Source organism: Achroia grisella, unplaced genomic scaffold, assembly GCF_030625045.1.
Source record: "Achroia grisella isolate CSIRO2021 unplaced genomic scaffold, CSIRO_AGI_Agris_v1 utg460, whole genome shotgun sequence".
NCBI lineage: Eukaryota > Metazoa > Arthropoda > Insecta > Lepidoptera > Pyralidae > Achroia > Achroia grisella.
In genome coordinates, this window is record NW_026712870.1 from 582834 (window position 1) to 609819 (window position 26986).

Genomic DNA, 26986 nt, shown 5'->3' on the forward strand with positions numbered 1-26986 from the left:
ATTTAGATTACAATATATACAGTTTCATATTTCAGTGCTTATACGTAACTTTTATATCGTTAAAACTTTAAATTCTGGATCAGTAACAATATAAAAATATGGACAAGACAATGTAAATTGATATAATTAATTTAAAGATTATCTTCGCCTAGTGGTTTACTATACTCAATTACGTAGAAAAGATCCTGAACCCAAATCCGACATTCAAAAACTTTTCGTGACAATTTATATTTCTGACTGACTCTCCTGTAAAGAAAACACCGATATCGAAAAAAATATTTTCGACTGACGACGTGACGCGACGACGACGCCGCGCCCGAGACGGTAGGCACGCCTCCTGCCACATTGAAATTAAATGTACTTAGCAACATATTGGCATGTTAAGTATTGAGGTCATCATGAGACTACCGCAGCCACAATAATTGTCGTGCCCGTATGTTTATTAAGTAGGTGTAATTGAAGTAGGTACGCGAGACAAAGGCAAAACAAACTGAAAAGAGGACTACAATACTAGACTACATGCTTAATGACTATCGAATATTCTTTCTTAGAAAAAACGAAAGAATTATTCAGTATCAATCTGTATAATCAAATACAATAAGAAATCATCGCATCTAAGTTATAACCTAATTAAATAATTCTCAGACTGCTGATTTCTCACAATGATTTCCACCTTTTACGTCAACTAGCTAAATAAATATATCCTAATATCTTAATAACCAAACACAATGATATTTGAATGGTTCGCTTAAACATTTGGAAATTTTAGCTATTTTGAAACTAAATCTGGCGTGTTAGCATATCGCATCTGGCAACCCAGCACCCCACGCCGCCATTTTGTATTCACTAAAACGCCGTGAGACTCGTTAGTTAATACTTATATTCGTTTATTTATTATCTTTACGTGTTTTATATATTATGAACACTATGTGTAATTAGTTGTACGTGAGATATTTACATTTACATATTTACTTATCATCGACTGTGTAGATTAATCTGTGATAACGTAAGTTTCTTTATATGTTGCCTTGTAAAAACTTCGCCATGTTGGAGTACACGTAACAATGAAAATAAGTATTTTAATCGTTAATTGCAGTGATGTGCAGTTGAAGACAGTGCTTGGTATGGTGAGAAAAAACACCGCTGTCACCATCCAACATGGCAAAAGAAATTGCGGAGGAGTATGCATCGAGTTTGGCGGACTTGACTATGAACAGCAAGCCTCTCATAAATATGCTGACGATACTCGCAGAAGAAAACATCGAGCATGCTGGTGTTATCGTTGAAACAGTTGAGAAGCACTTGGAAAAGGTGAATTTCCATTTTTAAATTACACGGTACACGGATCGTCACAAAAAAATGTGTCACGGTGTCACGTGAGTGCCACGGAAACTAGGGAAAGTGTTTGCAAGCTATGACGCACGCTTTTGCCGTGCCAATCGTGTTTATGGTGATGGCATTAAAACGAGTTTTGTAACAATTCCCCAACACAGGTATCTCCTAAGTTTAATATTATTTTGTATGATGAAACTAGTTTGCAATATATATTCATTGTTGAATAGTAGATTAACATAGAAATTTTATTTAGAATTGATTATTTTTTATTGTTTTTACTATCACACATACCAATAAACATGATTACTTTCTGGTGTAACAGTTTAATTTCATATCTAGCAATATTAGTGTAAAAAAAATTGTTTCTATCATAGAGATATATATATATACTCCTTTTATAGAAATCCTATTTTATTGTGAAAAAAATCAATTGGGAGGTACCTGTTACAAGTTAACATAGCAAATTCCATGATTTCATAATAATTGTGTCCGCAGTCATGTAATACATCCATTATGAACACAGATTCCGTTTCAGTTGTAAGCAATTGTTAAAATAAAGGTTTTTAAAACTGTCTAACTATTTATTTTTCGGACGCTCACTATTAAACAGGTTGCTAAACAAACATTTGTCTTATTCTTTCCTGTAGCCTTTCTATTAAATTACAAATGGGAAGTCAGAAATGGTTGATACAAGAACAAAAGTGTGTCTACTTGTTCAGCCAGGGGTTTTGGGACTAGAAAATATTTTTCCTCTACACAGGTACACCCGGACATCAAGCTGCCTGTACTGTATTTAGTAGATTCCATTATCAAGAATGTTGGACGTGCTTACACTCAGAAATTTTCTCAAAGTATTGTCAACATGTTCACAAGGACCTTTAAACAGGTATGTTGCAACATGTTACAAGTTTGAATTCTAAATTCTTTTTTCAAATTTAAATTGTATTCTAAAATTAATCGTTTTCACAGGTTGATGAGAGAGTGAGATCACAAATGTTTAAGCTGCGTGAAACATGGCATGATGTATTCCCAGCAACAAAACTCTACCAACTGGATGTTAAAGTGAACTTGATAGATCCAGCGTGGCCAATTCAAGCACAGCCTCAGCAGTCAAACATCCATGTAAATCCAAATTTTCTGAAAAAGGTGTTATTTTTAGTTGATTATGTTTCATATTGATTTTATTTACTATTTATTAGCTAACCCTGTGTGCCTTAATTTGTTTGATCGATGGACTATTTCTTTACATATAAAAAAATACTGAGAAATTTTTTACTATCGCTATATTTATTATTATTTTTTGATGGTTCATATTATATCTTCCTATAGTTAATGGCTATGCAGTTTAATTTCACATAATTATTGTGTTAAATTATATGTAATATTTTATGTAAATGATATGGTTTTATAGTGAGTATACAAAAACCAAAATTTATATTCTTAATTAAATCATATTCTGTTGATATACCAACTTTAACTTAAAAAATCTATTGTGAAGAGATAGTTCCTAATTACTTATTTAAATGTCCTTTTCCTAAGTTAGCTTTTTTTTTTTAATTTAACAGTGACGGAACTTGTTATTAATATTGCTTTTACTTTACAGCCTATGGCAACAACAAGTGTCACCACCCCACCAGATGAAGAGGAGAAGATGCGGAATATCCTCGCAAAGAAAGAACAAGAGTTATTGATGTTACAGCGGAAAAAAGTTGAAATGGAACTGGAGCAGGCTCGCAAGCAGTTAGAGATGACTGAGAAGAGTTCTACTAAGGTGAGTCTTTATATTAGTAACTGTTTTTTTACACAAGTATACTAATATTCCAAAGTTTGTGATTTTGATGTTCAGGGTAATCAGCTGTACTACTGTTAACCTTGTGAGTTTCGATTCCATGTTCAGGGTATACTCTTGTACTACTGCTCTGAAAATTCTTTTATTATTAGATAACCCATTTATCGTAGTATAGGCTGTACAATAATAGCCGAGCTGCAATAAAAATTGTTGAACAAAAGCGGAATAGTTGTATGTGGCGGAATGGATATATGAGAAAAACCTCTATCTATTAAAAAAAAATCGCTTTAAAATCCGTTGCGTAGTTTTAAAGATTTAAGCATACATAGGGACGGACAGACAGCGACCGCGACTTTGTTTTATACTATGTAACTATACTCGCAAAAAGCTGCAAACATATAATGTTGACAGCATTTTGCGATTGAAAATTGTGTTGTAGCTCTTTCGAAAATTAATATGAATTATCTATTTTCATAGTTCACTCGGAATAATGTGTCCCCACGTCATACAGTGTTCATTTAAAATATATTGAGACAAAATAATGAAAAAATAGGTTAATATAGATTCTTTTTAATTTTTACTTTATTAGTTAGTTACGTTTTTAGTTAATTTATTAGTTAACTTACTACAACGAAAACAAAGTAAGTTAATTACATTACTGTACATAGTTATAAAACATTAATAGTTGACCTTGTAATAATTTATTACCGGTCAATACAATTTTCATTTCAATATAATTTTAACCTTTTTTTTGTTCTTAATGACTACTTAACGTTCATTGTCCCTGTAACGACTTTCTGATAACATTGAAACAGAATAATTATAGTCTATTATTGTAGACTTTGGTTATTGCATGTGTATGACAAATGAAGCTTATTTCAAGTAATCACTTCTGAGTATAGAAAAGAAAATAATAATCATCATAACTTTTAAAGTCTCTAGATTTAGGTTTATAACATATTCTCTATATATCGCTGTATTGATAAAATTGGTTCTCCCCTCCGATCGATCCCCCGTCCAATTCAAACGGGGATCGATATTATGACGGCCTGAGCCAAGGTTCGCCCCTAGCGGTGCCGCCCTCAGACTAAAGTCGTATCCGTCAGGCGGGAATTGGCCTTCAGCCGCTCCTTCAGCGGGTTTCGAGTGCCATCTGCACTCGCCCCCTACCGTCCTGTAAAGCTGTAAAGGCCAGCTACGGCCAACAGCAAAAAAACATTGGTTCTTTCGTTAAAGGATCTAATATAAACTGATAGGCCAATACCTATCAGTCTAGATCTGATGCTTTCTCTACCAAAATAAAAAAAGTTTTCTCTATGTCTATATATAATTTATAATACATGGCGTTATTGATCATCACCCAGGGCGGGTGTTAATAATATAGTAGAATATAATAGAATAGAATAGAAAATCATTTATTCAAATAAACTTACATTGAAGCACTTTTGAATAGTCATTACATTTTTTTAATCTACCGCTCATTCGGAAAGCTGTCTCATCACAAAAAGAACGAGCAAGAAACTTGCGCGTTGCTCTTTTAAATAATTTTATTATTACTTTACATTTTTAAGTTTAAGTGTGTGAATACAAACCACCAATTAGCACTAATTCTATTAAATACTCAAATAGAAAAAATATTGAATATATAACCAACTGGTTAAACAATTGATAAGAGGAAATCAGTCATAGTGATTAGAGCAGACCAGTCCCTACAAACAGCACCCGTTCACGAGTATGACGGATGAGCCAGCCATCATTGCGCTCGACCATATTTTAGGGAGCCCAAGGACCCGGCCCACCACGCCGCCACACTGTAGTCCTTGGGTATACTGTAAAACAACGGAGGAACATCTTAGGATTTATGGCAGATGATGGGTGCATAGTATGCCAGGGAGGGAACCCCGAGCAATTCTCGGGACTTGTTATCAGATGTAAGTTTAAAGGGACTTTTGTCCGGTGTACGTTAACATTCATTTTCACTGCCCGTGTTTTTCTACCTGCCCAGTCATATCTGGTAGGAGCCTGCGTGCTGGTTTATATACATGTTCTAGTATAGACCTCACGGCAGTTCTGGATAGGCTAAAATCTTTTACAAGATTGTAAAAAGATTTCGCTGGTATACCTTTCGCTCTTATTTCGACTTCATATAAATTAACCATTCTTTTTTTCGGACTACTCTAATGCTGTTGGCTCCAACTGGCCCTTACAGCTTTTCCGGACCATATAGCTATTTTTTAGTAATTCCTTTAGAAGTTCGCTATATTTATTTGTTTCTATTATTTGATCTTTAGGTATATTTGTTTCCCATGGTATAGTGAGCACTACCAGTATTATACGTTTAGTTTGTTTCGAATATAGTTCTATCAAAGCCGTCCAGCCGTATGGTCGTGATTGACTATGACTAGCATCATACTAAAGGTTAGTACCCGCTACAAAACTACACATCTTAGTGGCTGTACTTTCCCACTCATACATAAACGAAATATTCTCCTATATAAAATGAAACATTATATCCTGAGGAGATCAGAAACCATAGCTCCTATCTTGTCTAAGTAGAGAATTTTGGAAAAAAGGGCGAGCTAATAGATCTGTACAGGTCAAAAAAGTGCTAATAATAATAAAAACAAGACTAAGCATACTTTCTCCTTTTATTTTTTACCTCTTTATAAACTGTCACATTCGTATATCGTAAGATATTCCTTATCTTGATATGAAATGTATGATACAATAGTTATTGTTTGATTACAAGTATTATCATAAACAAGTATGCAATATTTTAGAACTTATCGGCATATGCTAATGTATATATTGCAACAGATATGTTTATATAATACTAACTGATCCCGCTACTTCGTCCGCGTGGAATTTAACTTTATTTTCTAAATAAAAGTAGCCTAAGTTACGGCTTACATTAGCTCCCTGCCAAAAAAAGTCCCGTCTAAATCGATCCAGCCATTTCAGAGATTAGCCGGAATTTATGTAATATTATGCGATTAGAATATACCGATTTTTAGATATGATGTGTGTAATAATTTATTGTATATGAAGACATTTTTGGTTGAATAAATTACCAGTTTGTCTGACAGAGGGGACTTGTTAACAAAATCCATTATATACCTACAGGAATTATAAATTCTTACAAGTAAATTAGTTTCTTCGCTTTCAGTTTGATCCCATTCCGAAAGAAATTCTATTAGAAAGGGTTTAGTAAATTCGTTTCTTAAAAAATAATTAGAAAAACATATTATTAAATGCTGTTTATGGTCCCTAGAATAGTCTCAATGACCTGCTTACCTAACTTTGTCAAAAGAAGAATACAAAATCGTAACAAAAAAATCTACCTGTGATTGCTAACAATAGACGTCGGTTCTTCTGTACCACCAAATTAATTCCAAGAAAAATGCGTAATGACGTTTATTTCTGTCTCTTTCACTCCACAAAGATGTGCATAGGTAGGGATCTCTTATCAAGTGATAAAATTAACACATGTTGATTTTGTTCACTGACCTGCCAGTGCAGAATTGATAGTGGTGGAAGACGGTAGTGATCAATTTGAAGTGTCAAGTAGTGATTAGTGAATAGTGAGTGATGGAATAGTTGTAATAGAGTATGGTGTTAATCAAATTATAGTGACTATTTATGTTGTATAAGTGTGATTAAGAATAAATCCATGATGTTTTGGGGATACTACTATAATAAGAACTATGTAAGTGTTTTATCATTTTTATACTTATTACCCTTTAATTAGGGAAGAAATTAGAATTTTTCTACGTTGTTCTTTGATAAATAAAAGATATTAAACAAAAATTAAATGTGTTATTACATTATCATTACATAGTATAAAACAAAGTGCCTCTCGCTGTCTATCCGTCCCTATGTATGCATAACTCTTTAAAACAAATTTTGATGCGGTTTTTTGTAATAGATAGTGATTCTAGAGGAATGTTTATATGTATAATACCTGTACACCCGGGCGAAACCGGGGTAAGTAACTTATGATACATAAATTCTTTAGTATAAACTTACAATAAATAAATTTTAGTTCTACTGAAATATTTACTATATTAAGCATAAAAAGTTTTATACATTAAGTAGCTGAAACCTACCACTTCATGTCTGTCGTTGGTAGTCGCAACTTCTCAAAAATCTTTACATAGTATAAAGTGTAGTCGCTTCGGTTATGTGTTCGCTTAGATCGTTTAAACTACGCAATGGATTTTAATGTAATTTTTAGCAATAGATTGAGTTATTCAAGAGCAAGGTTTATAACTATAATATATGAATAATCGGACGAACCAATTCCCAAAATGTCAGCTGTTTTCGAAACACATTCTTTTTTTAGTCTGAATAATAGGACTGCTTTCTCCTCAAATACGTGTTTGTAGATAGAAGTATATAAGTTTTTGTAAACCGAACTGAATGAAGCACATGAGAGCACTTTATTTTTTGTGAAACATACCACAATACAATATTGAACACTGTACACAAATCGATTAATCTTTTCTGAAGTTAGCACAAACACAAATGAAAGTATAGACAAACAAACAGAAATTGTAATAATATATTGCTTTTATACAATTTTATTGTAAAATAGAAATAATATTCTTTTATAGTTTGAAATGATTAATATTCAATTCATTCATCTGATTGAACGAGAACTGAACGCATCACTATTACTTTAAATATGGCAACATTATTTTACAAAGTGACATTAGCTACTGTCAGCTAGCTTCGTCTAATTAAAAATACGACTGTAGGATTGTAGATTACTTCCACTCTCTTACCCCATACGCGTTTAGAAAATAGTTGAAAAACGGACCGAAAATATTCAATGACTTAATTCTTAAATTGAAGTATAAACTATATTTTAGCGTAATCAACTATGTATATGTATAATGTAACACAGCATACTGTGGCTACCTGTAAATATAAGAACAGTTAGTTGTAACACCATTAGTATATATAAAAACAAGCATATCTATACATATATAAATATAAAAAAATTGGAGTTTCTGTTTGTAATATTGAAAAAACCGTTTTTTACTACATGCATATGAATATAAATACGGTACATACACCAAAATAACATCTTTTACAATTATGTCTGTCTTCTTGTTCCGGCTAATATATAATCTCTGAAATGGCTGGACAGATTTTCACGGGACTTTTTTTTTGGCAGGTAGCTGATATATTAAGAAGTAACTTAGGCTACTTTTATTTTAGAAAATTAAAGTTAAATTCCACACGGACGAAATCGCGGCTACAGCTAGTTGTATATAAAAGCACGATTTATTATATTGGCTGTATTTTATGTTGCTCATTCTAAAAAGTAAATATATACTAGCAGTCAGTGAATTTAGATCGTAATTAATATTAATTTTAAACCTTTTTACGGTACTATTGACTATAAACAAAATTTTATATCATGTTTGTGTTCGTGTATAATCAATGGTAGTAATCATATTGTTTTTTTTAAGGATTATCTATTATATTTACTTTATCTTTACAAAATGTCATACTCCTTCGTCTGATGTAATCGCTAACATTTCCCTCCGATTGTTCCTCCAATTCAGCCGAGCCGAGGTTCCAACCCCTCAGGGTGCTCCTCAAACTGAGAGAAAGACAGAAAGTCGTATCCGTCGGTCGGGAGTTACAGCTGGCTTATACAACTTCACTGATGATAGGGGGCAGGTGTAGATGGCACTCCAAACCCGCGGAATGACCTATGGAGCGGCGGAAGGCTTACTCCCGTCATACATATACGACTTTAGTTTAAGGGCACTACTAGGGGGTCCGAACCTTGGCTAAGGCAGTCATAATTTCGTTCCCCGTTTGAATTGGACGGGGGATCTATCGGGGAGGGGGGTGGGGGTAGCCCAGGCTAGTGTAGGAATCAATGCTATGTGAAATATGAAATAATTTTGGTAAATAATTATTTGTTTTCATCTATAGGTAACAACAGTGATACCTCCTTCTACTCTGCCCCCGTCGATGCCTGTCGCGTTGGTGAATCCGGTCGTGGCGCCTGTTATGAGCGTCGCGCCGGATGTGGCCAACATTCCTGTCAAACAGCGCCTCGGACCGGTCAGTTCAATAACATTTTATTTAATTGTTTTGGGAATTTACCAAATAATAGATCTTACTAAGATTATAAACGCGAAAGTTTATGGGTATGGATGGATGTTTTTTACTCTTTCACGCAAAAATTACTGAACGGATTTTGATGAAACTTTACAGTAATATATATTACAATAATATATCAGAATAACAGGCTACAAATTTAAAAAGATATTATGTAAATTGGGACATATAATGATAAATGTTAAGTAAGTGTAATGCAGACGAAGTTGCACGGGTCAGCTAGTACAATATGAAGACAGAATGACGGCCTCAGTGCTACAGATGTTCAGCTTCATGTTTTCTCGCACGGCACAAACATTTGTATTCATCAGTATGATTGTATACATCTAGGTGTTTTCTATGTATAATATATTAGAATTTACGAAAAATATCTATGTATTTGTATCAGTTGTCTAGTTATACATGTTAAAGCGAGCTTAACTTGGGACAAGAGGGGGTTGTGTGAATTGTCTTGAGATTATTATTATAGAATCAGCTTTGCTTGTGAAACGGTGCTGCTTGTAGGGATCCCTAGACCAAAGTCTAGGGATGATAGACAATAAAACATTGATGTTTCCCCTTGATTTGATGACTGATTTCTTGACATTTTGTATTTGGAATTATTTACTATTTTGTCGATATTATAGAAGACTTAACATGAATATCTATAATTTGTAGGCTGGTCTTCTCTGATCAATGTTTTTATTATTTTATTGATCAAGTAGCTATGTATTTTATTTATAAAATTATGTTATTTATTATTTTATCTACACAAAACGTTGAAAGTTGAATATCATTCATTTAAAAGAGCAACAGGCAAGTTTCTTATTCATAATAATTGCTTGCCATTCCAAATGAAAATAAGTTATCATATTAAGTGTTTATAACTTTATTCGACTTGATATCTGTTTATAATAACCCAACTTTTTTATAATTAAGTCTGTTGTTCTCGTGTCTGACTACCACAATATAAACGTTATGGAACGAAAGGATTTTTTATAATAATTATATTGTTTTAATCAATGTCTTTCATCATTCGAAGGTCGTAGAGTAGATCCTCGCACGGTGCGTAAATGTGTATTTATCATCAATATGACTTATATGTCTGGTTGTTTTCCTATGTTAATATCGTGCACAATTAAAAAAAAAAGAATTTTAATTATGGGTAATGGTCGATTTGTAGCGCTTATCATTATATCTTCTACAGGACTGTAATTGCTCAAGTTCATTATATTACGTCGTTTGCCAGAGGAATGCATCGATATGTTTGTTTTCAGCCCGTGAACAAGCTCGGGCGGATAGCGCCCGTCAGCGGCGCCCTGGCGGCCGCCCGCAGGGACCCGCGCCTCGCGCGCCGCCCCCCGCCCCCCGCACCCACCGCGCCCCCGCCGCAGCTCCCCATCGCACCCAACGTGTTCGACATTAAGCCCCTCGAGCGTGTCACGAAGCGCAAAAACGTGATCACGATCGACGTGCAGCCTGGAAGCGTCGCGCGACCGCGCGACCCGCGCCGCCGCGACCCGCGGCTCGAGTCGCGCGACGACCGCCCCCGCAAGGAGAAGTCGCGCGACGACCACCGCCCCAGCAAAAAGTCGGACGACGCCCGCAAGCGGAACGACGTCGACGAGAAGTCGCAGAAGGCCGACCCCGCCGATGACTCGATAGTCGACTACTTTGGCAAGCTGCCCGACCTCAAAAAGATTAACAAGCTTCCGCCCATCCCTAAAATTAATAGAAGCGAGGAGGGGGCGAGGGACTCGCCGGTTCCGACCAAGAAGAGGAAGGAGTTACGCGCGGAGAAGAAGCAGAAGCGCGAAGACGCCGTCAAGAGCAGCTCGAGCGAATCCTCCCCAGAGAAGAAGTTACGGAATAAGGAGGCTCGTAAAAAGAAGGAGCGCAGAGCCGACGAGGAGGCGGAGAAACCGCCGGAACCGGAAGTGATCGCGTTCAAGGAGCTGAAAAATTATCATAAAGAACGCTACATGCGAAGGAATAAGGAGAAATCCGAGAGCCCCGAGAAATTGCCCACCGAGACCCAGGAGGATAACGCCGTCCAAAATAAAGAGTCATCAAGTAAGATATCATTACATGTTAACCGAATGCGAGGTTAGATCTTATAGATATAAAGGCTAGTCATATATCTGTGATACTAGATTATAAGAGAGAGCCAAAAGAATGACGCTTGTGTGAAAATAAAATATTTTTCAACTCTTGGAGTATTCATATTGACGTGTTCGCCGGCTTGTTATATAACCCTATACTGTTAAGGTCTTTATGAGAATCACAAAACCAAACATTTAATTATTCTATAATGACTATTATAGTTTTAACACATAAGGTTCAAGTTCATTATTCGTATTTGCACAGTCATAGAATTTATCACATTTACAATTTCAGTTTTCAATACGTAGGTACACCTTTGCACGATTTTTTACTAAAGGGCTTTTTTACGATGGTGTCATATATTCTAAATCTAAACTGTGTGTGCCTGTGATACTTGCAACTTCTCAAATACGATATAATTTATAATATTAATAATTTATTTATATGCACATGGTTTAGTACTAATATCTATGAAATAATATCGAATTCCCGCAATATTATTACATTGACAAGAGAATGTGTGTAATTTGAGTTTGGAAACAATCATCTCAATGGACAGTGCTTCAGTTTTTGGACAACACCGCTTCGAGAAATCAACAGTGGTTAGAACTATCAAGAATATTCTAAAATGGCTTAAAATTATATGATTCCAAATGGGTGGTATAATTTTTTATGCATTCCGCAGATCTTCAGATGTTTGAAGTGCTTGAAACTGTGTAATGGGAAACAAAAATATAGTTATACATTTAAATTAACTTCTGCTTCAGCATATAAAATCTTTTATAGTATTCGTAAAATATGTAGTTAGTTCATTTGTTTATTCTTTCTAAGCTATTTAAATTTATTCGTTAAATTCCAATTTTTAAGTTATGTATAAGTAGTATATACTATACTACTTAAAAAGGGAATTAAGTCGAGTTTCTAGTAATTTAAATTGAACTCTTAAGACTCGCTCGTACAGTTAGTAAAATTTAAACTGAAACTACAGTGCATTATATATTTAAAAATTAATGTACAATCTGCTGCAACTCCATTGTGTAACTCTATTGCAAACAATGCTGGTTTAAAACAGATTGCAATTACCAAGTTAGGGATTATATATAAGCTGATCAGTTGCAAGATGTGATTAATGCTTTGAAATGCATAATCTATAAATTGGTAATATTATTCTGTTTCAAACAATATTTGTTAACAACAGTTACATGATCTATTGTATGAAGTTATTACGTACATTTAAGGGTACTGCATATGGTAGGGCCTAGGCTATGAGGTAGGGTAGCCTAACCTACTGCTAACATTTAGACTCTGCAAAACAATCTAATCTGAAGAGCGGAAAATCTATTTACAACATGACAGTAATGGCCCTGAGCCAATAAAAAGTATATGCGTATTAATTGACCTAGAAATTTAACAGTTCTATATTAGAAGCTCGAACAACTGACATACTTTCAGATGTATCTTCATTATCATTTGAAAGATTTTTGTTATCAGCAAGCTTATATAAAGAACAGGAATTCAGGATTACATTTCTTTCGCTCCGTTACCTCGATATCTTAACCAATACACGACACTGTCCTCGTCTGCGAAGTCGATGACCCCAAACACCGTCCAGCACTCCGGACATAAAATTGCCCCTCCAATCGACCCCTTTTCCGTTCAAATGCGGATCGAAATTACGACTTGAGATCGATCTTCGAAATCCTAGTGGACTTAGAGTGAAATCGTATCCGCCATGCGGGAGTTGAGCTTTTATACACTCCATAAGTTCTCGGGTTTGGAAAGTCTTTTGAACTCGCACCTATTTTTAATTGGTAAAGCTGTAAGGGCAACAGTGTTAGAAATATTTCGAAAAAAAGGGAATATATACCGTTCTTGGCGTACATATGTACGCCAAGAACTAAAAATGTGCCCCCAAAGCATTATGGTTCTGTCATTAGCTAGCGTACGGTTTACCTGTGTATATGGAATTTCTCAATGCGATTTCTGTGTTTGTCGACATTTATGGCAATTTTACAGTGTTTTTTATACTTCCATTATCATGTATTTATTTCTGTGTTTGTCCCGTGCCATGCCAATTAGATCTCACAAAGAAATAAGTTCCATATTTCTTAGATCCTTTTAAACTAAAGTGTATAACTTTAGAGTAACTCGTAATTTCTTGTAAGGATTTCGGTAAACCTTTAATTCTTAACGTTATACCATAAGGCCTACAAAATTGCCCTGAGATTTTTAGTGTTATTTTCTTTCAAATTATTATTATGAAATTTGTTTACAAAAGATATTGTAATATTATCAATTCTCAAGACAAATCCATAGGCAAGTTTCCTTAAAATATTTCGATCGTTATCTTTACATCCAAAATGGCAGTATCGGTATAGAAAGATAAGATAAACGTTAAAAAACATAAATTAAAACCTAGATATCTACATAGTCCATAGTACATTATACATGGGTAAATAATTTATTAGAATCTTATCGGGTATCAGTTTACCATTAGCCCATTTTATATACGTAATAATATATTTATATTCACAAAATAATGTTTCTAATTAAAATGTCTTTAGGCATATTTGCAGATAAAATGAACGATCGCTGCACGACAGTTAAATACCGAAGATTTATTTCAAAATCAAATAAAAAAATATTTATTAATGTAGGACATTTTAGCCGCTTATGAACGTCAGACCAAACCAAAACGAATTTACCTTTTAACAAGGCCGTCCTTGCAAAAAGTAAAATATCCCCTTTAAAAGTTTGTAGTTTTCATTTAATTATTTAGATTGTTTTTTTAGAGACTGACAGATTCATTCGTACACGCACGTACATCGACTCGCTATCATTTCACATACAATTGTATTTATATTAATTTTCCCATTATGAAATTCTTTATTACATTCATTTTTATTTCCAAAATTTATATATATATACTAATATTATAAAGCTGAAGAGATTGTTTGTTTGTTTAAACTCGCTAATCTCAGGTACTACTAGTTCGAATTGAAAGATTCTTTTTGTTGGATAGTCCATTTGTCGAGGAAGGCTTTAAGCTATATAACATTACGTTACGACCAGTAGAAGCAAAGCAATAGTGAAAAATGTTGCAAAAACGGAAAATTATTAATATTTCAGGGCTTCCGTAGCGTGAGCTGCGCGAAGTCGCGGGAGCAGCTAGTATAGTATATTTTTGCAACAAAAATATGTATTATATTTAATGCAAATATGTGTATGTATTATACTAAACAAATATATAGAAATATAAACGTGTGCATATCAGTATGTGTGTAACTGTTACGAAGAGTCCATTATACTAAAATAAAATAGTAAATTTGACTCTTACGCATTTAAGTCCTCTATTTAGGCCCTTGTACGTGTACCCAGTCGTTATATAGATATGATTTTTTTATTTATTTCTCGTCTCTCAAGGGCATCCTACTTTTATATACGATTATTGAAAATCTCTTTTATTAATCTTATAAGACATGGTTAATGTTTTAGAATAATAGCCTTATTATGTTTATACCAGTTTAAATAAGGTTGTTCAGGAAAATTAATGACTTAATGTAATAACAGAATACATATATTTTATATGAATTCTCAGTTTTTAATTACCAACTAATATAATATATCAATACGTAATAGGTATATATTTGATTGCTACAAGACGTAATTACAGTGCATGAAAATAGTGTATACAGTCGTATGTGATAGATAAGAAATAATAGTTTTCTACATATATGGGGCCTAACTAACATAGTAATTAATAATTTAGGACGTACAAAAGATTGTGTTTTTTTATTGTAATCCTAGTGATGTTTCTTTCACACCGATGTATTGTATTGTATGTTTGATTTCATTAAGATCAAACCGTTTAGTCGTGATAAGGCAACGAACAGACGTTTTTAATATTATAATATTAGTGTCGAGTGACATTCTCTATACTCTGTAAATGACTTTAATTAGTCTAAGGAGATCATCTATTATTGGAAATATTGAGCACAATTTCTTACATATTATTTAATAGGAATATTTTCTATCTGATATATCATTAAAACAAAGAGTTGTTGCAAGTAGTCCCAAAGTAATGGGCACGGTTGGGGCAGCAGTTATACTACACTTAGTTTGTGCCTAACATTCTCAAATCTACTTAGAATGTTTGAATAATCTATCTCTACTTCTTATCTGTCTGAATAGATAGCTAAATATTATAAAACTAGATAAAAAATCGCAATCCTCTGAAGCAGAGGAATAAATATTCTCATAAAGACAAAAATATTCTCATTGTCCTAATAACCCTATTTTTATGGCACTATTTTGTCCTTTTCCTTCGAATTATCATCATAATTTGAAAGACAATGATAAAACACTTTAAAATTTAAATTATATAGTAGGACTTTTTAGTTGTAATAATTAAAATTGTTAAAGCTAAATGACAGTTAATAAATGTGTGATTTAGATTTATGTAAAGTTTAAATTTACGAGGAGCCAGTTTTTTATTAGGAGGAAACAATGAGAAATGTAACAAATTACGCGCAGTGACAAGCTTTTTGGTGGTAAATTACATGACATAGGTTCATTATTCACGTAACAATCTCAATCAAAATGGTTTAAAATAATATTCCATTTTTTTTTTATTATTTTAAGCTTCTAAAGAACACTCGTTTGAATGAGTATGATACTTATTCAGTACCTACCCCTTCAGAGAATTGCAGTTTTTACCTTAAGTGATTAACATACAGGCTCTAAGCCTCAAGATTGAGGATGTGAATACTTTACGATACGTGTAGGTTAGTAACTTCACAACAGCCGTGAGTGGTCGCACCAAACATCGGTTTAGTTAAATGTGACCATCTAGTTCTTATAACGGTAAGCGTATATTTTAGTTACTGGTAAGTGTACGACGGTGACAATTTCACAAGGAACGGGTAAAGGTAAAAGGTTTCAGCATATATCTGATATTCAAATATAGACTTTAGATTACATAAAAATTTAGTCCATTTTCCAGATGTGCCGGAAATTGATGAAAACAAAGATGTGGACCTTCGAGTTTTGCATCCAGTGGATGTGAAGCCGGCTGTGGTCAGCCAGAAGCGACCCTCAACGGAAATGTTGCCGGAAGTTAAAGCTAAAAAAAATAAACACGACAAATTTGATATGTAAGTATTTTTTTTATTATCGTACATAAAACCTTCACGCTAGGTTTCTTGTGAGGAAGGTAAGTAGGTACAGAGTGTTAATCTATATGGACTTGTTATTCAAATATGTAATATATAAATTTATCAACAAATTCAATATTAAAAATAATTGTCTGTGTGGGTGTTTATAATTATTTAGATTACTTAGGTTAGACAACTTTTATTTGTGTCACTACGAAAATGATTAGGTATGCACACTAGCTATTTTATATTACCTTTATTTTAATCAGATCTGTTAGCCCATCGTGACAAATTCACCAAGTAACGGAGTAACGATGGTTTCCAGGAAGAACAGCAAAGAGGTCAACCTGGCATGGTACATTGATAGCTTGGGTCATCACCACATTACTAAAAATCTCTCAATTTACCTAATTGATTACAAGCATATATATGTTAGATTTATATCTTATTTGTCTAAAAAACAGTAGATTTTTTATGTTTTTAATACAATTTAATTTAATAGTCTATTATTATCTATTTAATACTTACATTCCATAAATAAAGATTAAAACCTTTTTATTCAGTACACATTAATATAATTTGTAAGTCATAAAACTTGAGCCTCTTCGTGAACTCGATTGCATTGACTTGTACCTAGTTTAAAAGCGACTGAGGTAAATATCTTATATTTATTATTGGAACTGGAATAATACTCGCATTTTGTATAGAGTTAAGCATACATGAATATACACCTGTTCAAACGCAATTATCTACTTGGTAGTTGCAATGTAGAAGTGTATTGTGGCTCATGTTGAGATGTTAAAACTAGTAAGTCACGATAATAGTGTAAACCATTCAAACTTTTGAATATACAGCTATTTACTATACACACACATACATACATTAAAATTGTAAAAGGGGGGTCTGTCTGTATATTGAATATTTAAAAAAATGTACAGCTTGTCATGTTAGCTTCAAAAATAGTTTTTAAAACTTTTGTCTAGTAGTCCGTACTTTCGTGCACACCAATCTGAAACGACCTAAGCAAAGTGTAAACAGTTTGCGATGACGTAATGTAGCCCTTTCTCAAAACAGGTACTGTTATTTCAATACAATTGGGTCCAATACACTTAATATTAATAATCTTGAGCAATTAAAAATTGTAACGACGAAGACAAGATTGGCCAAATTTCGCAGTACCGCAAGTTTTAGTACTGCTTGAGTCCAAAATAAATCTTGTCGTACTGTGAAATTTGACCAATTACGGGCAGTAATTGAGTCTAAAACTCGTTCTTTTTCAGACTGTTCGGTAACGAAGATGTGGACCTTCGACAATTGCCCCAAGTAGAGGAATTGAATGTTCCACCGCCGCAGTCAGTTAAAGATTCACCCAAAGCAGTTAGTAAAATGGACGAAGACATTCCTTCGCCACACCAATCGCCAAAGCAAAAAGACTGGAATGAGGTCAAAGAAAAGAATGATGATACAAAGAAAACCCCATCGAAGCTGGATATAGCTAAGGCAAAGTTGGCGGAAGCAACTAAAGGCAAAGACCGATTAGGAAGACCGTTGCTCTTCAATAAATCTCCGAGTAAGTGTTTGGATTGTTTTATTTATTAGTTTTAACGACAGGTATTAGAATATGTATGTTATTGGAATTTTAAATAAGTTAACGGCCCTAATGTAAGTGTTGCCTATATACATGTACTTACGTACGTGGTGTTCCTCATGATTAGCCATTTTTGAAGACTAAAGTATCATACCTTTTTGCACTAATAATGAAATTTTACTTCAAATGAAACAAAGCAAGCTATTTGCAGGAGAAATAGACAAACGCAGAAAACTTACAAAGTCTAAAATTTCTGTAAAACTTAAACTTACAGAAATTTTTGAGCAAAATGCAGAAAATATCCAAATCACGAAATTTCCTGGAAGTGCATAATAAAATTTAGCAAGTAATGAAAACAAGTTCTCTCAACCACAACAATCTGTTGTTATTACTCAGTCATTCATTGATTTTTTTTCTTCATTAGGTGTGGAGAGGGAGAGACGTCGTACTATCAGCTCCGAAGATGTAGATTTAAGAGCAGAAAACACAAACGATTTTGACACAGAGGATCATAAAAAGACCATCTCAATTATAATGCACCAAGCTAAAGAGCAGTACAGTGATGGGCAATTAGACAAAAATCAATACAATACATTGATGTATCAGGTACTACAACTGAACGAGAAACTCAAACTGAAAGAGGCAAAACAGAGGGAGTCACTAGAAGTATCCAAAAGAAAACTCAAAGCTCACACTCAGGACGAAAATAATAAAGTGGCCAGCCCCAAATCGTCGCCGACTGACCGAAACAGATTTGGAGATATCGATGAGAGGATTACTCCTGTCTACATGGATACCCCACCGGATAGTCAACAGTTCCGTCCTCAAGACTCTGACATGAGAATGAATATAAACCCCATGGACGGAGGCGAGGCTCCGAACTCCACCGGTTTATTGCCACTGCCTCCTAACATGCCTCCGATGTTTCCACCATACATACCTACATGGAGAGGGCAGCCCAGGCCGAGAGTGGAGGAATATGTACCGCGGAGATTCCGTGGTGTTGCGCCGCCATTCTTTAGAGGAAAATTCGACAAGAGAGCGATGAGGCCACCGTTCGACCCGCGGCCTCCTTGTCCTTTACCGACGCCAACACTCGGCATGTGCCAGGGCGAAAGCCCACTCTTGCCATACGAAAGGACACAGTCCCCACCTCCACTCGGCGCGCCTGGAGTTGTAATTCCCTCAACGGATTATAGAGTCTTAGAGTACATAGATCAAGATCCTGTGAAAACGATCCAAATAGACGGAGTGTCAAGAGAGATTAGATTCTATGGTGAAACAGCAGTCATTATGATGGAGTGGGACGATCCTAGAGAAATCAAATTCTTGCCCGGGTGTAGGAGAGTCACGTTTGATAATAAGGATTCTGTTGTATTGTCTTTTAATGAAGGATACAAACAAGTGGAGATTGATGATCAAGTCTTCAACATCCGGTTCGGAGCGCCGACAAGAGAGCTATTTATAAATGGAAGGTGGTACGAGAGCTTTTTCGGCGGTCAGCCTATTGGAACGATCATCGATGGTAAACCTAGATTAGTACAATTAGAAGGACCTCCTCCCCAAGTGGATATAGGAAAAACTAAACGCACAGATCTAGTTGCTGGAAAAATTAACCTTATCGTAGACGCCACACAGATGTGTCCCTTGTACTTAGACGCTAAAGTGCAGAAGTTCCATATAAGTGGTCACGTGTTCACAGTTCGTTTTGTTGATTCATTAAGAACTGTTCTCATCAATGAGCAACCGTTCAAGATTGAGTTCGGTGAGCTGCCGAAACCAATAACAATAGGCAACAAGAAGTTCTTCATCAGATTCTCAGCACTGCCGCGTAATATAAAGGCTGGTCATGTACAGATAGCTAATATGGAAGGTGCACGTGTGGAGCCATTTGTACAGCCGACACTCGGTTTCAAAGACATTCACGATCAGAACTCTATGGAGACGGATCAAGATGTAGTTCAGAGACCGGTGAAAACGCCAAGTCCCGAAGTTAACAGCGATAATAATACACAAGGTAATTAAGTTTTTGTAATATCTGACGAAACTTTTGATACTATCCGTCCTGTTTTAGTACAAAATTATAATTTAATGAAGTAGTAGGTGGTAAACTGTCCGAAATCAAAACGGAAATTACAGCTACGGTCGTAGACAGTAAGTAACATTTTTACACAAATTGGAATAGAGTATGAAATAATAGAAGTTTCTAAATAAAATGAATTTTATATTGTTTAATTCTATTCTAATATTTAAATACTCTTTACGGCCTTGTCCATTCTTAATTGAGATTAACTCTCTTAATCATCTATCTCCAGCGGCTTCTTGCCTGGATCGTCATTAGGTCTATTTACAATTGAATAATTAGAAACATATCTATACTATTAGAAATGTAAAATGTGTCAAACTGTTGCATACTTTTTCGCAAGTAAATCACAGCTGTATCGGATTTTAATGAAATATCACTAGGACTAACATAGTCTATCTTTAAACTAAAAAAGGAGGTGTAGTCGCGGGTAGTAGCTAGAAAATTAATAAATAGATAACCCAATTCTTTTTTATTGACTCCAACTATATTTTCAGGTCTGGACATGTTAGCAAGCGTCATGCCGTCATCAATAGCGCCGGCCTCTGCTTCAGAATATAGCTTAGCAGAACCGCTGTTTGCGAAGGCCGACAAAATACCAGGTCTTGATACTCCAGCTGATGAGAAACCAGCTAACCCAATACTACCAGTGCTTGCCAATATTAATGTTAACGATCTATTCGCTAAACTGGTAGCTACAGGCATAGTGCACGTTAATAATGATGTGAAGACTGAAACTAAGGAAGAGGTTAAGGAAGAAGTTAAACCCAAGCCGAAAGAAGATAAGACTAAAATCCATAGAGTAGACTTGCTGAGGAGTGACACCTTGAAAGTGTAAGTTATATTTTATGCATACATATACTTTTTTAGATACAGATTATTATATATTTTATAGAATATAGTAAACTATATTTCTGGCATTTTTCATGAGCAATATGTAAAATTTTGGCTATCAGTTCTCACTGTTTAGTATGATTATAATTAATATCTTATTAGTTTGCTTGTAAACATATTTTATATCATTAGTCTACCAGCCATAGCTCCTGTTTTAATCATGTAATATGTGACAAGTAGGTAGGAGAGTGTGACGTCGCGGGGGAGTTAGTGAAACATAGTGTTACAAACCTAATGTTATACTATGTCACATCTAATGAATTAAGTATGAAATACGAAACTTGCATTATAAACGAAGATAGTGGAACTATAACAAAATATGTGATGTTTATTTATTTATTTACTTAAACAACTATTATTTACTTATATGTTGGGGAGTTAGTGTGACATAGTGTGACTTAATATCACATTATGTCCCACTAACTCCCCCGGGTGTCACAAATGTGACGAGGATAGCGGATGGGAATAACCTCGATGACTGCTTATCCTCCACTGGTACTCGGCTAGCGTCAGCACATGATGGTACATAGACAAGGCGAGTAATGAGTGTATGGTCGACTTTAGGAAGCAGGAGGCGCTGGTGTGGCGGCTGTACGGCGGCATGCAGTGCTCGAGCTGCGGGGCTCGCTTCCCGCCCGAGCACACGGTGCGGTACTCGCAGCACCTCGACTGGCACTTCCGGCAGAACCGCCGCCAGAGAGACTCCGCCAGGCGCGCGCACTCGCGGCACTGGCACTACGACCTCTCCGACTGGCTGCAGTACGAGGAGCTCGAGGACCTCGAGGAGAGGGGTCAGTATCTACTTGTTACTTTACTGGCACTTCAGATAGGACCACCAGCGGGACTACCGGTACGAAGAAGGAATGAAGGTGCACTGAACACAGCATCTATAATTATTTATTTACTACCCCGTTTCGGAGTCGCCCGGCTCTGCCGACGAGGCAGAAAGGAAGGTCCACTAAGGAGAACCAAGTCGTCCCTATATGGCTTCAATATGTTGATGATATAAAGGCAATGTTTTAAATTACATTTATAACTTTACCCTACTTTGATGTTTGATCCCTAAATGTGTGTATATTTTCTTTCATATCAATAAATTAGTAACGCGATTAAAGTTACATGTATTATGTAATGACACAAGTTAAAAAGTTACCGTAATATTAAACAGAAAAACAAATATCTACGAATTTCAGCATAACTACTTAGCACACAGGTTACTTCATTTGTATACATGATTGTGATGGTTTGTTGGTTTGGGTTTTTTCTATGTATTTTCTAAGTATTTATATCATTTGTCTAGTACCTATAAAACAAGCTCAGCTTGCCACTAGATAGCGCTGTGTGAAACATCCAGGATGATTATTGTTATACAAATTATTCGTCATATCCAACTAAGTCTAAGCAGTAGGTATATAGCACAAACAAATTCATAGTTCTGGAATTTATCAACCGTGATCATGTCACACCTTTTAAATTATATTATTTTGCTAATACAGAAAAGAGCTGGTTCGAAACGGGCGGCGCGGAGGGGGAAGCCGCAATCGAAGGCCTATTCACGGAGCCGGCGGAGGAGGCGCCCAGCGTGGCTGCCGGCGCTCCCCAGGACCAGCACTGCGCGCTGTGCGGCGACCTGTTCCACCAGTTTTACAACGAGGATAAGGAGGAATGGCATCTCAGGAACTCTGTGCGACATAACGACAACAACTACCATCCGCTCTGCTTCGAGGACTATAAGGTTAGTGATCAATAAGCTTGAGTTTTACTATGAACCAAAAGTTTCTATGTAACAAAGCGTATTATAAAATTAATGAGTTCATAAATTATAATTTTTCTCACTGTTAGAAAAATTATAATTTATCATTTATAAACTCAGCGCCTATATTATTATTATATATATGTCCGCAAAATACCAGCGTCGTGACATATGCCGAGCAGAGACCAATTTGATAGCATAATAATCCAAATTGTAGTTAAAAAATGTTTTTGTTGTATATTTTATATGTATCTAACTACGCACCCAACGCTCAACGCCTGTGGCTCGAAGGACCAATGTTAAGTCCTGAATAGCTAATAAAACTAGTGGACTGTGTTAATAGACATGATATAAAAACTGTTATGAAATACAGATAGAGGCACATTAAACTTAGAATGGTAGTAGTAAGCTGGTAAATGTCGATGCCGTTCGGACAAGAAGTGCCGGTGTCCGCCACCGGCCGCAGTTGCTGATACACAGCCTGCGGAGCGGTGCGTTGAATATGCATAAAAATTTTTTAAAAATCAGTCATTCCTTTCCCGACCTGTTTGGTAACGAAAATTGTGACATGAGAATTTTATATATCAGATAATTTTTCTTACAGAGTTAAGCTAGCCAGTTGTACATCTTTATGTAGTATAATTTATGTTTGTAATTGTTTTGTGTATAATAAACAATAAATAAAATAATTTTTCTGCACGTCTCCAGGCATCACTGACCAAAGAAGAACCGGTCCAAGACTCGAAGGAAATTGTGACCGACATCACCAAAGTAGAAGAAGCAATTGAAATCAAAGACGTGGACGATATCATGTCGCAGTCTGACAACGAGTCCGTCGTGGAAGTCGTAGAACCAGATGATAAGGAGATGAGCGAACCCGTAGAGGTACGTTTATAATTTTTACCTTTTTCGTGAAAGAGTGTCATTATTTAGCGGTTAACTACCTCGATTTAGACTGATTTTAACCAACAACTCGAGAACTGTGTATCGAGAATTCTCGAAACTCGAGAAAATAATGCCGAGAAAAGAAAACACTACTAATTATTTATTTGTATTCGTGGAAGAGTGCCATGATTTAGCTCTCGATGTAGACTAAACCGAAAAAAATGTATCGAAAATTCGCAACAAAAAATGACGAGATATTCAAAAGCCTAATATTTTTTTATTTGTTTTCGTGAAAGACAGTGTTATGATTTAGTTAGACTACTTTTAATCAACAACTCGAGAAATGTTATCGAGCATTCGCATGAAAAAAATATGCCGAGAAATAGAAAACTAATAGTATTCCATAAATTATATAAGTGGGTGTTGTAAGTAACGATAATTGGGTTCAGATCATGGACGACGAGACGGAGGCGCCGCAGCCCGAGGCCGAGGAAGACGACGGCGACGAGGACGACGTGGTGCTGAAGGCCGAGCCCGTGGAGCACGTCGACGTCGACGACGACGACACGGACGACGAGACCGTCGCTGAACGCCAACGACTCGACTCGCTCGCTGCCATAGACTTCGCCAACGTCAAAGTCAAAATCGAGCCCATAGACCCTGGTCAGTATTTCTAGAATTCATTTTGCATAAGACCAACCCGTCCCATAGATCTCCCGTTGAATTCTAAAGCGGAACAAAATTACGACGGCCTAAGTACAGGTTTGGACCCTTAGCGGGAAAATTAGTCGTATCCGGCGAGAGTTGATCTTCAGCCGCTCCATAAGTCCTTATGTGGGTCTAGATACCATTTGGCGACAGGGTGAAGCTGTAAAGGCCAGTTGTAGCCAATGACATTAGAGTAGTCCAAAAAAAACTTATCCCTTCCTTAAATTTCATTGATGTGAATCACACATAGCTTGCAAAGCATTTGTGTCCGTATTTACTTAACTCTATAACTAACTAACTAACAAAATGTACAAATAAGCCTGAAAATAGTTAGATATACAAGCTGTATAGTTGTACAGTGGGCCGAGAACTACACTAATGAAGCTAGTTCTTCAAATTAGTTTGCATCTAAACTTTGTTTTGCAGATGACGAGCCAATAATAACTGCAGAGGAGTCAATCCCCACCACAGTGGACACAACGCATGTCACAGTGATGTCCTCTATCGACGGAAATGTACAACTAGATGCCACGACAGCTCCCGTCGCCTCCCTACTAGGCGGTATTCGCATAAACATATCTAAAACAATACCCTCCTTTGTAACCAACATACAAGACGACAAACTGCTCGAGGATATAAGTATGGATGATGAACCACTCCCCCCCGGTGAAGAACCGGAATTGGAGTACACCCTGAAACCGACGCTGGAAGGTGTCGAGTTCGTTAGGAAACCACCCGTGAATAAAGGCAGCGAGTTGTCTGGCCTTTGTTCTATTATGTAAATTGTTATGGATAGACTAGTCAATCTACTGGTGTTTAAGTTTTAGGTTCGATTTGTGAAGTGATTAATATGAATGCAGTGTTTATGGATTTTAATTTCTGCAATAAAAGTCTCATTATAGATTTTTCTATAATAAACGATTTACGGTTACACAACAGTGTGATTCTATCTGACTCAGTTGAACTATAACTGAAATTATGTAAATTACAAATTGAGCATGGACTTTTGTAAATTATTTATGTGCTTCTTTGTAAGACAGTGCCACTGTTTTTTTTAACTATTATACTTAATATATAGTTTGATAGGAATTACTAATGCTTCAATAAATTCAAAGGATCAATAAGAATATAATTTATTCTGAAACTTAAATAAAATGGCTCAATCTGAAAGTAGTCAGAAAACTTGAAATTGATAAGGATTAATCTTATATTCTATCAACAGAATTATAAGGGTGAGCAGATTAGACAACTCGTAAAGTAAATTGCGTTGAATCTATACCATTCCCATTTATTTAAATAGTTTGGGGATCTAGCTTTGAAAGGATTGCTGAAATTATGTATATATAAATAATTTATTGTTAATATAATTGATACGGAAATCGCCATACTTTAATAAGTCGTATTGTATACTTATATGTATATTAGAGCCAATCGCATTATTACATATTGAAATTTATTACATTGTGGTTGCAAACCCAAAATAAATGTTCAATAACACTTGAAACTTCCCATTAAGTTCTTATAATACGAAACATGGTTTCAATGTACTCTAATAGGATATATTTCTGTAGTTATGTGTATTACCAATTTATTTAAACGAAATGTGATACTAAGTTAAGTTCCTTGATATTTCGTAGTTTTGCATTCTCATATTGAATAATCACAGTCTGTGAATTTTACTGTATATAAGACATATTGTAATTATTTTGTGTATATATAAATTGTAGTGTAGTTACTTTATATAATAGATGACTATTATATACTGTTTATTGTTGAAGAATCTCGTTATTCTTTGTTTGCTGATTTCTGAAATAAAAATTGGTATCGAGTTTGCTTTTTTATTTTTACATCACAAATCAAAAGCTTTTATTAGTGATTACATTAAATATAATACTGCAAATAAGCTCGTAAACTATGGTGTCTATATTTTACAATACTGATTCTATTTACATTTTAAAGAATATATAGAATTAATAAATGCTTAGTTTTATTTCAAGCTTTGATTTGTGCATATCGTGCTCCAGGTATACGGATGTATTAAACTTATATATATATATATATATATATATATATATTCACGTCGAATATTGATAAAAGGAATAGAAACCTTGTGGTTACCACTTAAAGATTATTTTGCAGATAACTGTAATGCAATTTCAGATAAAAATTGTCTCAGATCAAGTTGAGGAAAAACTATTACAAATCATTAATCTGATTGCTGTTTTATTATGTTTGCATTGCATTAATTTTGTATACTATTACACTAATTAAGAGACTATAGGATTGTTAGAAACAGACTTATAACATTATCTCTCAATCAATGTAAAAAGTCTACTATTTTATTATTAACCATATTTTCTTTTCTTATTCTTTAAATCTTCTTTAATTTAAGATTTAGCATCTCAATGTTTGTATTTAGTTTTATGATTTGTAAATAAATGTTTACATTAAAAATTAATTGTATTGTGTTTTCTTTAATATACATAGTAGAGTAATAATAATAATGACCCTGGACAGTTCAGCACCACCTAGTTCCGAAGCAGAGCTTGTATTATGGATACTAGAGAACTGATGA

The 26986-nt window shown here is 35.0% G+C and overlaps 1 protein-coding gene across 2 annotated transcripts; it reads left to right on the forward strand.

Moving 5' to 3' along the window:
* Positions 1 to 828: 828 nt before the first annotated feature.
* Positions 829 to 26466, forward strand: LOC131845181 (pre-mRNA cleavage complex 2 protein Pcf11). Of its 2 annotated transcripts, none has more exons than XM_059194218.1 (16): positions 829 to 1006; positions 1097 to 1311; positions 2096 to 2221; positions 2305 to 2481; positions 2939 to 3106; positions 9077 to 9208; positions 10522 to 11317; positions 16338 to 16500; positions 17781 to 18070; positions 18513 to 20105; positions 20669 to 21005; positions 21630 to 21856; positions 22562 to 22800; positions 23527 to 23703; positions 24153 to 24366; positions 24838 to 26466. In XM_059194218.1, exons 2-16 carry the CDS (start codon positions 1159 to 1161, stop codon positions 25191 to 25193), a joined length of 5148 nt encoding a protein of 1715 aa, XP_059050201.1. In that variant the 5' UTR covers positions 829 to 1006; positions 1097 to 1158; the 3' UTR covers positions 25194 to 26466. The 2 variants fall into 2 exon arrangements, with proteins under 2 accessions (XP_059050201.1, XP_059050202.1); XM_059194219.1 differs by having other exon boundaries at positions 16350 to 16500.
* The last annotated feature ends 520 nt before the right edge of the window (positions 26467 to 26986 follow it).

Excerpts from the sequence above, each read along its gene's own strand:
- LOC131845181 (XM_059194218.1), top strand. The coding sequence starts at position 1,159 with ATGGCAAAAGAAATTGCGGAGGAGTATGCATCGAGTTTGGCGGACTTG. Across the intron at positions 2,482-2,938 it reads ATCCAAATTTTCTGAAAAAG|CCTATGGCAACAACAAGTGT; the intron begins GTGTTATTTTTA and ends TTTACTTTACAG. Across the intron at positions 20,106-20,668 it reads CAGCGATAATAATACACAAG|GTCTGGACATGTTAGCAAGC; the intron begins GTAATTAAGTTT and ends CTATATTTTCAG.